Raw genomic sequence first — 14855 nt, 5'->3', positions numbered from 1 at the left:
ATCTCTCTTCCTTTTTGAACCCTCGTCCCCGTTTGTGCCCCGTTTGCTTGCGTTGATGGTTTTCGGTTCGTATGCAAGCCGAAGCGAGAAGCGACCGAATGCCACCAGCTCGATGTGCGTGTGTGCGTGAAAGAGATGGAGATGGGGAGATGTTTTTTTCCTCCCTTGATTCGCATTATTTTTGGGGTTGTTTTCTAGTCGAGTAAGCGTCGAGGGAACGAGCGAGCGAACGAAGCAGAACAGGATGTGCAGGCTGGGGGTTTAGGTTATCTTTCGTTCTCCTTCTCCCTTTCACGGTACACGTTCGCCCGTTCGTCCTCGTTAAGGGTGATGGGTTTTTGTAGCTTCAAAACTCATCCCGCATCTTGCCGTCCTGGTTGCGTTCACCCGCGCGCGTACGGGTGACACATGCTCTTGGTGCTGGCTCTCGCTCTCTCACTATTGCTTCTCGCCTGCTCGCACACACAGCAGGCCGTGCGATGCGTCCTTCCGCTGAGGATTGGAATGTTTTCCTCGGTGTCGGATTCGAATCCTCGGCGCTCCCAGCCGGAGCAATAGTGGGTAGTGTATCAACAATGCACACACTGTTTCGCCTACCCACCTACCTACCTGGTGTGCGTGTGTGTGATGCCCTTTCGAATGCCCGTTCCCGAGCCTCGGCGACTCGGCGGAAGAAAAACTCGAAACCTCTGAAAGCCCCATGAGATATGTATGCCGTTGGTGGATGTGGAAAATGGTCCAAAAGTGTTTCGTGAGCACCCAGCACACTAGACACAGGGAGCACAGGAACTCATATTGGGGCAGAATGGCGCATACTTAGTTGGAGGTTGGATGTGAGCGCTGATCAGAGCGAACGGCGGATGGCGGATGTGTTGCACGAAGCACGGCACACAACCTGTCAAGGTGGAGCAGCGGTGGAATTGCCCGAAACGAAGCGTTTCGAAGCACCAAACCGGAATATAAAACATCCACACAAACTTCACCGTCGTTCCATCCGTCGCCTTCGTCGTTCCTCTTTTTCTGACTTTGCGCCTTACCCTATCCAATTCAGATCGGACACCCTGAATCTCCCCCCCGTTCCGTCCGGACGCCACACTCTGGCACCACTCTTCTGCGCGTGGTCTAGATCGTCGTCGGGTGGCCTTCGTGTCTCCGGATCCCGCGGACGCGTGTACGCCTTTTCATCCTAGAGCCAGCGAATTTCGTCGTTTGCCTCATATTTCTGTCCATGTTTTGTTGTTTGTCCGCCGCACAAAATCCGGCCACCTTCGCTCACCCCTACGGATTCTAAGCTCGGAGCTGGTGGATATCTCTCTGCGAGGACCAACAACAACAAAAAACCTACCCGAAAATACGCAACCTTTTCAGCGGAGAGGGTTGCTTTTTTTTGTTGTTGTGCCTATTTGCCACTTCCTTTGGGGGTGGGATTGGATTGCGAGAGCGTACATGTGCATCCGTGGGCTTCGGCGAGACACAGAACAAGGATCTTGGATAAGGGGGAGGTGGGATAGAGCATAACAGGAGTCCTTTCTTTGGAGAGTGACCTCTTGATGCGTGACAGACGTTCCCCGATGATCCAACGGATGGGTGGTTGGACCTAAGTAGGACCACGTAGGAGTTAAAGGGATTTTGGCGGGCAAAAGATGCACAATCTCAGACATCAGATCGTTGCAGTGCGTGATCTACGTCTAGCTGCTGGAGTTTGATTATCTAGTGAGTCAGTTGGAGCTGCTTATGATATTGCACAAAAGAAACTGTAATTATTGGGAATAAATCTGAGGAAATATTCGGTGATCAGAAATTCTGAGGACAAATATTTACTCCTGATTTTCAAATTGGATGTCCTGAGGATGTGCATAAACTTGCACATGCGATAAATACTAGATCAATTCCCAATAAATGTCAAAAGTTAAATTGCAATCAAAACAATAACAATCGTGTAGCGCAAAGCAACATGAGCTAGAAGTACAATGAGAACGAGAACAAACCTTCACCTGCATTCATCCCCTGTATTCCCGATCAAGGATCAAGGGACTCGAAAGTATCGCACAACTACCATTTGCGCAATTGCTCACCACCAAAACACAGACTTGCGTCAGGTGCCATGCCCAGCGTTGCGCTTCATACGCCGATAAGCAACCCATCAGACCACCGGTTGGCGGGAGTTTTGGACCATGTTTCCCTGCGAATGCCGCCACGAATAAAACCATGCTCGTGACCGACGGATATAAACAAAAATTTGGTGCAGCAAGATTTTCAAACGCACACCATCCCATCAGTCCTCGTTGCGTTTACCTGACGCGCCATGACCGTTGGAAGGAAGGATTCTCGAATTGCTGAGGACTGTTTTCTCCACTTACCTGGGTACCTTTAGAAGGATACGCGTAGGGACCGTTGATGATCCTTTGCATGTTCTCTGTACACCCGCACACACACACACGCACGTATGGGCCACCAGGAAAAACGTGTTTATTTTCCCAAAACTCACCTTTTTTTTCTTTGCTTTGCCGGGTTCTTCTCCCGTCCCACTCACTGTGGGCGATCGGTCGGAGCGGTCTCCTCTGCCTTTCGATCGTTTTCGATCCTGCCCAGCCTGGCGTGGTCCCAAAAGAGGATTAGAAGACCCCGACGAAAGGTCGCTATCCGGCGACCGACGAGGTACATTTCCCTATTTCCCTCTTTTTTTCCTCTCTTTCCACGTTTCCTTGTCGTTGGAATGCTTGAGTGCCGCTGTGTGCAAGACCTTCTTTATCGTCGTCCTTTTTTTTGTGCTTCCATTTTTTTCCCTTTTCGATGTTGCTTCAAATGACAGCTCTCGCAATAGTACTGCAGCGTCGCCTGGGTGTATAGGTGTGTGCACGGTACGGTCGGATAGGGTGTATGCGTGCGACGAGCGCGTTCCTTTTGTTGTCAGCGCTCGCTTGTACGTTCGTTCGCTCTCTCGCGCTCGTTCGTTTTCTCTCTCCGAGAGCGTAGCGCGTGCATTTGGCTCTCGCACACTGTGCCCGAACGAATGGCGGCGCTTCCTGGAAGTTTCGAACGCGCTTCGGCAAGTTTTACCTCGCCGGCGTTCCAACGGTACGCACGTACAATCTTTCAGCGCGCTAACGCGAACCACGGCGCGTAGTTCGATCTTTTCGTCTGCGCTCGATTACTGGCGCGCGTTTTCATAGAAGTGCAATCACTTGTTTTAAATACAAAAAAAAAAACGACGTACTGTGGTTGTGTGTGGAAAATGAAAAGCCTTGATGCTTAGTGCAAACAATCTTAAATAGAAAAGTTAGCTAAAGAAATATCTGTGTGAAACATTGGTGTGTAAAGTGTTTTAAGCGGTTTTTGTTCGTTTCGTTATTTGTTCGCTTATTTCGTGTGGCGAGTTTTGGTTGGGCACAACTTATGTTGTGTATATTCTGTGCCGTCTAAACTTGTCCAGTGTCCTAAAACATCACGCATTTACCTGCCCAAAGCGGTTCAATGTATGTGCTGGTGCCCAGTGTACGAAACTTCTGAATGTGCAATTCCGGTGTGTGTTCGGTGCCGGTGCATTACTGTCGGTGCATCGCCTGTTTGACGACGTGTGCAACTCGGTTATCCTGTGACTGCTGCCACCAGCAGCCTGCCATCGCCGGAAACTGTCCTTCGGCTCAATGTGCATCATAGAACATCCAGTCGGCGGCGGTTATGCTGTAAGTTGTTTTGATTGCCGTCTGATGATCGCAACAGTAGAGTCTTGATAAGCGGCCATTGCATCGCCCAACGCTTATGACGCGAGTGTTGTGTGATGTGTGCGTTTGTTATGATTGTGTTTGTGTTTGGGTCGGGAGGGAAGATGCGAAGCGTGGGCTGGTGCATCCTTTTGGCGGTTTTGGTTGATAAGTTTGCGATGTGGCTCAATACAAATGGAGTGGCAAAAAATTTAAATAATTACATTAAAAGAAACAGCTTTGGTCGTCAGCTTGGAGAGACTCTGTGTCGTTAGACTTCGCTCGTGTTGATGTGTTTTTGTAAAAAAAAGTCAACAGTAGAATGAATAATTTCCATTCAAAAAGTGGAGCATTTTTGTCGTCATTTATAAGTGCAACTGTGGAAACAAGTGCATTGAACGATTGGTTGCAAAATGTGTGAAAGCTGAAATAAGAACCTGAAACAGGTGGTGTTACAGCAATAGAGTTGAGAACTTCGCAAGACAGGAGCGGGTATCGGGAGTGGATCAAACTATGCAAATGTTTGGGACCAGGCAGCTTTCTAGACAGAGGCGTAGCAGGCTCTAAGGTCCTGAGTGTCTCGATCATTTAGAGGACCGCGAACTTTACGAAGAGCCCTCGTATAAAGTCTCCATCTGGCCTTTGGCACCGATTCTGGCAGCCGATTCGATATGTTAGGGGTGTCCAACCTTCACAGAGCTTGATCCGCCACTGCCGGGCAACGAGAACTCATCCGAATATATTCCAGCTACGAGTATTGCGGCAGGCCAAGAATTCTGAAGAATCTTGAACAGATATCGAAGGTGGCAGGATCACGCATTAGCAGGTGTCGGGAAAAAGGAATTCAGCTTCCCGGGAGAGTCCCACACACTGTATGCTTTTTCAAATGCTCCAGAATGCTTAAATCTCACATTATATCAACCCGACTTCAGCTGAACCCCGAGTATCTGTCGCGCAACGTTTGCCGACACACAAAACGACACGCCAAAACTTGCAATCTGCAATCCACTCGCCCATCACCACCCCAAGAAAACGCAACTACCCCTCCCCCTTCCCTTGTTTCCGTCTGAGTGCGTTGTTTTGTTTTTTTGGCTTAGTTCATTAAGACCTCCGCAACTTCAAGACAACGCGAATGCTCCCAGCGCTATTGTTGGAGTCTAACTCCTCTCTCTCTCTCCCTCTCTCTCTCTCTCTCTCTCTCTCTCTCTCTCTCTCTCTCTCTCGCTGTGATCGTGTTGGGAAAATATGATGAAGAAAAAAATGCGAGCCTTCATCAAAAGTTAATTTCAAGAGAAACACCACCACGCTGAAGACGATGATATTGTTGGGGGGGGGCTCAAAGAAACGGCCTCGCAATATCTTGCACGACGCGATATTGCATCTCTTTCCATGACTGTGCCTGCTTACATAAATGCCCACACTCTCTCGCTCGCTCTCTCTCCCTCTTTCTCGCAGGGGGGGTTACATTTTCTTCAGTCCGTCTCGTCTTTGGTTTATCCGGGGCTGCCTTTTCGTACGCCGTTTCGCCGTGTGGCGTGTTGCTTTTTGCGCTATTTTTCCATTCCACTATTCCATCGTGCTAATGGGGTGAAGGAGGTGGGTTGGGTGAAGACGGGAGGGGGGGTTGGTGTAGATGAACTGTTACCATGAAGAAGGCAACGATCGTGTGGCGAAGGGATCCCTTCGCTTGTGCATCATCATATACCCCCCCCCCCCACTCCCATTCGCACACACACACATTTGATGGGAAAACGCGATCGCGATGAAGCCAAGAAAGCTCCCTTGTTGGAAACTATAGCAACCGAAGTAACCGATCGTAGAAGAGAGAAGGAAAAAAGCTACCAAAGAGAAACAGAGAGAACGAGAGAGAGATCGCGAGCGGTCAAGGGGGTACCCAACCCTCAAGTGTATGAGAAACCAAGAGCTCGGGCCAAGAAAAACCCGTTAACTATTTTTCTTTTCCACCCCCTTTTTACGAGAAGAGTTTAATAATCTTTCTCGGCCTCCCTTGTTTTTTTGTGCTGTCTGCCCGTCAGGTTGCTATAGCAACGCCGTTTGTAAGCGCTCTGGTGTTGTGTGGTGCACCCCCTTCGCGAAGACGTCGGGGTGACGTGCGTAATGATGTTGGTGGTGGGGGATGAAAGAGAAGCAGAGGAAGAAAGCGGGGATGGAAGGGAGGGGGAGTTAGGCGGTGGCTTTATATTTCCCGTGCCGCGCGCGCCGCTCCTTCTCGCGTGCTTGATCGCGATCTCACCCTGGCGATCGCTCGTCGGGCGCGCGCGTCTTTCACCATTGTGTGAATGTTTTTCCACTATGTTTTGTGTGTGAGTGTATGTGGAAAAGAAAGCAGAAAGCGCAACCCCCCAAACCCTGATTGAATGGAAGAGAGATAGGGAGAGAGGTTCTCTTCATGGAGGATCTGGACCTGGTGGACTTTTCGTCATCAACGTCTGGGAATATTCAAATTCCCTGAACAATCCTTATCACGAATCCTCATCATCGAATCACCGCACTCTCAGAATGTCTGGACATGGGGCAATATATGGGACCCGATTTTACCCATTTTTAGATGCGCGCGTGCTTCAAGAATGCTTGCGATCGCCGTCAACAGTCTCAGTGCGACTGCGCGCGGGTATTTGGTCGATCGTTCGGACGCTTTCTGGTGCGCCGATGCGCCAACAACAACCCAACCTCCAAGGATCGTTGGGAGTTGGGATGGTGGTTTGTGGCAGAAGATAAAATTATCCCACCCGCGATCGCGTTTTCGGCGCGTTCCGGCAAAGATAAACAGTGTGCCGAGAGGGTGAGAGGTCTCTCCTCCAATATGTGCCAAAGAAACAACTACTTTGCGCGCGAAAACTTCATCTAGTTCTAGCGGATACGTTAAGAACGAGGGCTTTTATTCAGAATCTTTTAGTATCCAATTTTACCAACATTTCGAGCAACATGCGCTGTGCCTTCTGCTCTACCTAGCACATTTGGAGCACAAGGCTACTCGTTGCTAGCACCATTCAAATGTTCCCCACTAATCTGGTAGGATGTGTGAGGTCTTTGAGTAACACGCCAAAAAAAAAACTTCCCCCTTCACAAATACAATCCCGCAGACGGGGGAGCAATGATGACGCCGACCTCACCCGCGTGCGTGGGTGGTATCGTGGAAAGAATTTTGGCGACGCCATTCCTTCGACGCCAGAGCTCCGGGTCGCTTGAGAGAGCAGTGAAAGAAGAACTGGCTCGATGACCTCGCCATGCACGCCGTCGACGTCTTGGTCGCTCGGCGAAACGTACGCTTCTTTTGTACGCCGCCCGTGCCGACACGCAATCTTGTGCTTGCGTTTGTTGTTTTGTCGAACCAAAAGGAAGAGAAGCACACAACGAAACAACAACGAACACACCTAAACAGGTCACGCAACGGACCACCGATCCGATGGAAAACAGCAGTCGTGCCGCGGGGTCGTGTGAAGAAACCGTTTTCGGAAAACAAAACCCCCCGGCCCCTGCCTGCCTGCCTGCCTGCTGGTGTAGAGTCAGCGTGGTTCTGGGGGGGGAGCGTGGAGGTCTTATGTAGGGCGCTATAATTTTCCTAACACTACTCGGGTGTTTAGAAGGTCCTTGCCGCGTCGCTAGCCAGATTGGAGGGAGAAGATCCTTTAAGATCTATCAGCAGTCCTCAAGAAATTGAACCTGCCCTCTGCAAAAAATCCTGACGCTTTTGATACAACGACCATACGTCATTCGCAAGCCAGCACAACACACCAGTTTTAGTTTTCGTCTATTTTTAACGGGAAACCTCGCCGATATGCTTTCATACTTGTATTTTTAAAGCCCGTAGAAGTGGAATGCTGTGGATGTATTTTTATACATTTTTTTTATTCTCTATTTCTTCCAACACCCAACAGATTAGGTTTTGTTGTTGTTGCTGGGAACTGTTCTTTGGTAGTCTTTGGTCGATGGCGTGCGTAAGATCGCGTGACTCTCGCCATGCTGTCAGAACCGGGCATGGCCATAGGTTCTAGTAGAAGAGCGAAAGCTTTTTCCCTCAATCACAGGGGCTCATTCTGCTCTCCTTTCGTTGCCGGGAAGGTTAAAACGATTTTCCCTAAAAAGCTACTACGTGCTTTATGTTATTAGACTAGACGGCAATTTGTCGGTGGTGGGGTTGGGCTCGCAGCTTTCGTCGTGTGTGATTGATCAAACGGGCACAAGAAAAGTAGCGCAGACGACGATGACTACGTGCATTTCCCAGCCGAAGCCTATTCCTAGTGAGGCGTTGTGTGTGTGTGTGTGCTTTATTTCTTGGTTTAATTCTACTTCAACGGGAGGCTCCTCAGGAGTCGAAGTCTCTTTAAGGACGTTAGAACTAAAACAAAAAAGGAAGTACAAAATATGTTGCCTCTAAACACGAGATTCTATTTCAACCACAAAATCTCCATTAATGAATCAGTAGCAGTAGCCGTCAATGATGCTACCCCGAAGATGCTGCCGCTACCACCTACCTGTTGAAGGGAAAGGTCCAATAAAAGCCGTTTGCCAATCGTTCAATTAGCGAAATATGACCCCCGGACCGTAGTTGCCGTGGACTCGCCATCATGGGTTTATTATGCTAATGAAAGGAAAAAACACAAAACAAACCAAAAAAAAAAACGCGGCCGCAATTATTGATGCGCTTCGAACTTCGACTTGGGTAGCAGGAAAGAGTTTCGGGCAAGGGAAGCCGAGAATAGCTCTTTCTGTGACTGCGTCTCCTGCCATTACGTTCGGGTTGGATAAGAGAAGACGCTGGTTGTAAACGGTGGAACACACACCCCACCATATGATTTTTATGATCGTTTATCGCGCGCCCCGTTTGGCTAATTTATGTGATTATTGCACGTTTTGGGTGAGGGCGAAATTCGCCATTCATTCATGATCGTTCTGTCGGGCGGCTTTTCATTCATTCCGGTTTTGTTTGATGGGTTTATTGATTGATTGAGTTTGCGTTGCGTGTGTGTTTTATGCACCTAGTAGTAATTGATTTACAGTATGAAGTGTGTTACTGGGGTCTATATATGGACTTCAACAGGTTTTTTTTTGTATGCGTTGAGCCGATTGGTGGTTGAAGCTCTGTTGATCTCCAGGCATACAATCTTACAAGCCTTCTCTGTTGTCAAATCATAGCTTTACCTGCTTGATGGTCTTCTCAAATCGTTTGACAGTCTTAAGCCTTTCTAGTCCAAAATATTATCAAGAATCGTTTATATATTAAACGTTGTATGCACTTTCAATAACCCGTCTCCTCTTTTCTCTTTTTCTTTCTCTTGCAGCATTCAACACTAAAAATGGGTCAAGATACGGAAGCAACCACGGTCACGGCTGTCACCAGTATGCCTGTCAGCACCACCATTAGCACTGCCAACAGTGGCAACAGCACCACCACCAACAGTACGACGCTGTGTGGCAACAAGCGCAAATACGACGAAATTTCTACCAGCATCATCGCACCGGTCGCACCGGTCGCACAGTCCACAGACAGTGACATGATCGTCGACGTGGTGGTACAGCAAGAAACGTCCCCGGAAATGTCCCCGGTCCAACCGGAACAGCACCAGCGACACGAAAGTTCCGAACGAGACGAGAACGATGGTATTAAAGCTTGCAAGAGTCCTCGATACGATGACGACCTGGAGCAGCAGCAGCAGCAGCAGCAGCAGGACCCCAATGGAGGTCTTGCCCCCGCACACCAACAAGAACAGCCATCCACTCCGGCCGCTGCGGAGAAGGAGGATGAAAGCTGTAATGGCAGCAGCATTAGTACAACCACTAGCGCCACGACGGCGCCCGAGAGTAATAGTAGCATAAGCAACGCTTGTAGTAATAGCACAACTAGCAGCAGCAGCAATAGCAGTATCACGGTCAGTAGTCCCTTCATTACCGCTGCCCCGACGATCCTGAGCCCAACGGCACCGATTCTGCTGACCGCTCCATTACCGGCCGAGCCGGAGGAGAACGCAATCGCGAAGCTGGAAGCGGTGGCCGTCCCGGGCGAAACGGCCTGGAACTGTGAGCCAATTGTGGATAGCATCAGCAAGCTGCAGGCAGTTGCCGTCCCTGGTGAGGCGTGGGGCAGTGCGTCCGACAGTACGCGATCGACGCTAGCCACCACGCTGCTAGTAGCGGACGATCTCGATGACGACGACGATGATTTCGAGGATGATTTCGATGACGACGAAACGATCCTGCCCGGCTACTCGTCGATGCGCTATCCCTGCTCACCGAACCGTGGCACAACGGTGGCTTCCATCGCTGGGGCAGGATACGCGAGTCCGGCCTACCCGAAACCGGGCTACTTCCCCGAACCGTACCAAAACTGTGCGCGCACCGGTGCAGCGAACAATGGTGCACAGCAGTACGCCAATCGGGGGTACGGTTGGGCCCAGCACGGTTACTACTCGCCACCGTACGAAGCGCCCACCTCGCAGCAAACGATCCGCTGTGCGGAGAATGGTAAGAGCTACTTTGAGCTCGGTTCAGCCAACTACAGCAATGCGGCGGCAGCAGCTGGAGTAGGAGCGGGTGGTTCTCCCGGTCCTATGAATCCGGCCATACCGATGGGAGCCCAACAGCAGCAGCAGCCGCAGCAGCAACAGCAGCAGCAGCAGCAGCAACAGGGACCTTTCGGTGCGCCTGGCGTTATGCCCGGTGCGCGACCTCATCATCTGAAGCGATGCTGCGACGGACGCAACATGTCCTGCAGCAACAAGCAGTGCTACAAGGAGCGCCGGCTGAAGATGATGAACCTGTCCATGTTTAAGCTGGCCCGATTCCGACAAGCGTCGGACCAGTCGCTGTACCGATCGGTGCTAATATGCAACACGCTGAAGTCGATCGAGCGAGAGATCGACAATGAGAACAAAGAGTTCAGCCAACACCATCAACAGCAGCAGCAGCAGCATTTCCAGCAACACCAGCAACACCATTACCATCTACAGCAGCAGCAGCAGCAGCAACAGCAGCATGCAGGCATGCATCATCAACTGTCTCCGCTGGCACCTCCACCACCACCACCAGCACCACCCGCTCCGGCAAGCACTACCGGCACGCCGGGCGCGGGAGATTACTTCGGCAATCGGCTCGGAGCGCCCGCCAATCGACCGCAAGGTGGTCCTGGTGGCGCTGGATACGGTGATCCTTCCACGATAACGATGCAGCTATCGCCGTACGACCAGCAGCAACACTCGCAACAGCACATGCTACACCCACTCCACCACCATCACCACCTGCAGCATCATCACCACCATCCACACCCTCAGTCCCAGCAACACCAGCAACAGCAGCAGCAGCAGCAGCAGCAGCAAATGCAGCAACAGTTGCATCAGCAGCAACATCAGCACCTTCATCTGCAGCACCAGCTACATCCGATGTCACCGCACCTTACCAACGCCAACGGTGGTCATCCGCAGCACCCGCTGAAGGATCCGCAATCGGGACGGGCAACTCCGTTCCCTGCATCGAACGGTCCGGCCAGCAACGCCTCGGTTGAACTCCCCGCCAACAGTAGCAACGGCGGTAGTACCACCAGCAGCAGCAGTGACAGCGACAGTGACGGTGGCAATGTCGGTAGCAGTTCCAGTAGCAGTGATATTAGCAGTAATACCAGCAGTACAAGCAGCAGTACTTCCAGCAGTACCTACGAGCAGCTAGCAGCCATTCACAGCCATCATCATCACCTTCACCATCAACAGCAGCAGCAGCAGGATGAGCAGCAGCAGCAGCTACACCACCATCATCACCATCATCACCTCGAGACGGATGCGAACGGGCCGATCAACTGGGGTTCGGTGCTAAGCTTATCGTCCCAGTCGGCGCTGGATCCGCTGAACGGTAGCGATCTGTTCGTAACGTCCCCTACCGGACCGGTTCCGGTGGTAGTCGATGACGACCATGGCAGCACCAGTAGCGGTGGTAGCGGCAGTGCACCGTCATCCTCGACCGTCGTCGATGTAATCGTCGATGCTACAGCTAGCTGTGATGAGGGCGTCGGCTCGTTACCGTCCACTTCCTCCCCAACGGTTTCCTCGTCCGTGCCATCGCAGGAGGAAGGTATCGCCGGTGGTTCGGTGAGTTCCGGCAGTGCCGATGCGTCCGGCAGTGACGGGAGTAATGCTAATGGATCTGGACCGAATGGTGGTGGTGTTGGGGCCGATGCCTTAGCACGTGCCGATGGTAGCGTGGCGAGTGAGGGCACGGGAAACGGTTCCAGCTCCAGTAGCGGCAGCAGCAGTAGCAGCAGTAGCAGCAGTAACAGCTCCTCCAGCACCAGTGGCAACAGTACAAATGGTTCGTCCGGCGCGGGTTCTTCCTCGCCGGGAAAGTGCGAAGTTGATACGGACGTCGATATGGAGGGTGCGACCTCGACGGAAGGTGATGTGGTGGACGATCCTACCGTACCGGCAGCACCGTCCGCCACGGTAGCCGACGCGGGCAGTGACGAACACGAACGATCGATCTCGCCCAGCTCGACCACCACACTAACCTCGCTGACGACGCTTACCAGCAGCAATAGTAGCGCACGGCCAGACATTAGCCATCTGACGACGCTTAGCAGTGCGGCCTCCTCTCCACTGCTCTCATCCTGTGCCTCCGCCCTGCAACACTACCACCAGCACCATCATCAGCATCAGCATCACCAGCAGCAGCATCACAGCAACCACTTCCATCAGCACGGCAGCACCGGCAGCAGCAGCACGATCGGTGGCTCGAGCTGCTGGGAGTTTGCGTACCTGGACATGGATCTCGGCACCACGCACGAGCTGTACGATATGTTTCCGGGCTGCTACAAGATCGGTTCGTTCAACACGGGCGATCATGTGGACGTGCTGGGGCTGAAGGGTCCCATGCTCGAGGGTCCGAGTAAGGTGGTGTGTGGGGACAACGAGATGGATTCGTTCACGACCCACATCATGGTCGGCAGTTAGTATTGAACGGGTACGACCACCACCACCACAACCGCACCGGTGCATCGGCGTGGATCGGCACGCTGACTCGCCGGACGATGATTCGAAGATGGCTGTGCAATGCGTGCTTGTGTGTATGCGTGTAATGGTTCCTTATAGCTGCTAGAAGGGGGTGTGGGGAAGGTTAGGTTATAAGAAGGAGTACAGGGATCGGCCACGCCGATTCGGGATACTAGAAATGTTAGGGATTTGAGTGAAGCTTCTGCTACTTACTACGCGCTGTCGTCCACTGTCAATCACCACCACTACCACTACCACTACTACTACTATCAGGTGTTGCGTCAACAAAGTGTACGAAGAGTAGGCAGCTAGTAACAGACTACTAGATCACTAGAACGATTCGGTTAGCAAATGTGTGCGCACTCGGTCGATCTCTCCTCCAGAGTACGCTTTGTACGGACGGGCCAAACGGCGTAACGGAAAACAGTATTTTTGGTGTGTAAATGATTGTGCCATAAGTCGCCGTCACCATCGCCATCCAGCCGCAACTACAATCATCAACCGTATAAATCCGTAACGTTTCCTGGCGGGTAGGGGGAGGGATTGTGAGATTCTGCCGAGCGTCCTCCTCCTGTCAATTTCTTAACATCAACATTTTGCTTTCTTAAAAGGAAGTTGGATCCGGGCGTCCTCTCCTTCCGTTCCTCACATTACAAGCCGATTATTCTATTCTAGTCCTTACACGTCTTGTGTATCGGGTTTAAATTCCCTTTTCCAACTGGCGGAACTTCCTCCCGGCCCCTGAAGCTTGGCGGAGAGTAGGACAAAATGTGCAAGACCAGAAAAATGTGTCAATTTGTGTGTGGTCGAGATAATAGTGTTAATGGTGTGGCCGTGTACTGTTTTTCTTCTTTTATCGAAGTGGGACAAAAACAAACTTGTTGTTTCGTTTTATTGTTTTTATGCGCAATAACGCAACCAGAGCGAGAGTAACCCAGCAAAACGGAAAATTTAAATCATTTAAAAGCATTAACAGCAACTCAACACAACAAAAACAAGGGTTGTTTGAGTAGCAGTAGTAGCACGGTAATTCAAAATCGAAAACAATCGAAGTGATGTATTAAAAAAAAAAGTGGGTCGAAACACGAACGAGCGAGATTAAATATTATATATGTTGTATACATGGTGGTAGTGCAAAGAGTAGAATCCGCAACAACAACGGGACAATTTAAACGTTTAGTAAAAAACAAAAAACAATCTGGGCTGAGAGCGGAATCGATTTTGAGGTTTGAACATTTGATGTTGGTGTAGAGCGCGTCGCCGTGGAGCTAAATTGTTGTCCCCCCGTCTGTGCACTCGTTGGGGAAGAAATGGTGGCAAAAGCCGAGGGACTTTGCAATGCATGGTTTTAAGTAATGGGGAGAAGAGAAGAAAACCGGGCAACAAAGGACCGGTGGCTTCCCTTAGCCAAAAGGGAGAGAGAGCCCCGGGTGTATAATCTTCAGCTAGCTGTAGTAGTAGCGTTCGTGTTCGAGTAAGCGAAAAGAACAAAAAAGAGTAATTTATTGATCTATAAATATACATAAAACGATATATATATATATACAAACAAAACAGAAAACCTAACAAAATTAAGGTGTAAATATAGGTTTGTAGAAGGAAAAATGGCGCAGGATGCAAGAGGAAAAACAAAACAAGGAAGCATCACCACTAGCATTTAAAAAAAAAGAAGAGCAGCAAACAAGAGCTGGGCAGAGCTAGCAAAGGAACCAATCATGATATGATGGCTGCTGGCTCCCCTTGCTTCCGTTCCTGAAACGGCGCGCCACTGATGGTGATAAACCCTAGCGAAAAGAACAAAATTACAAAACACGACGAGCGGAAGACGAGTAATAAAAATCAGACAGAATTACTGCAAATATTTAATTGAACATTGTGTTGTGTATTCTTCTCACCCGTGTGTTCTGTTGGCCGAGAGAGTGATCCGAAAATATTTTTTAAATTTAAACTTTTGTAACGGATTCGTACAACAACACGTGAGCAAAGTGCGGTAAAGGAACGAAGATCGAACGCTTCTCGAACCCACCACTAGAGGCCGTTTGGCTTCGCGGTGTGAAGCGCCCTCTATCGGAGTTTGAAAGGCAGCGGAGCTTTACGAAGCTTTTGCATTACGGAGCTAAATGCTCTAGCACTAGCATGACTCTTTCCGAAGTGCAGA

At 50.5% G+C, this 14855-nt stretch overlaps 1 protein-coding gene across 1 annotated transcript in view; it reads left to right on the top strand.

The window, feature by feature from the left end:
• The window catches only part of LOC118502567 (serine-rich adhesin for platelets-like), an 82185-nt gene extending 67622 nt beyond the window's left edge, over positions 1–14563 (top strand). Inside the window, exon 4 of the mRNA XM_036034888.1 lies at positions 9008–14563. Within this exon, the coding sequence (XP_035890781.1) occupies positions 9008–12658 (3651 nt within the window). The 3' untranslated portion in view covers positions 12659–14563. The remainder of the gene's footprint in view (positions 1–9007) is intronic.
• Positions 14564–14855: the final 292 nt, after the last annotated feature.

Source organism: Anopheles stephensi, chromosome 2 (assembly GCF_013141755.1).
Source record: "Anopheles stephensi strain Indian chromosome 2, UCI_ANSTEP_V1.0, whole genome shotgun sequence".
Taxonomy (NCBI): domain Eukaryota; kingdom Metazoa; phylum Arthropoda; class Insecta; order Diptera; family Culicidae; genus Anopheles; species Anopheles stephensi.
The sequence above is the reverse complement of the archived record's forward strand: the minus strand, read 5'-3'. Positions and strand labels throughout refer to the sequence as shown.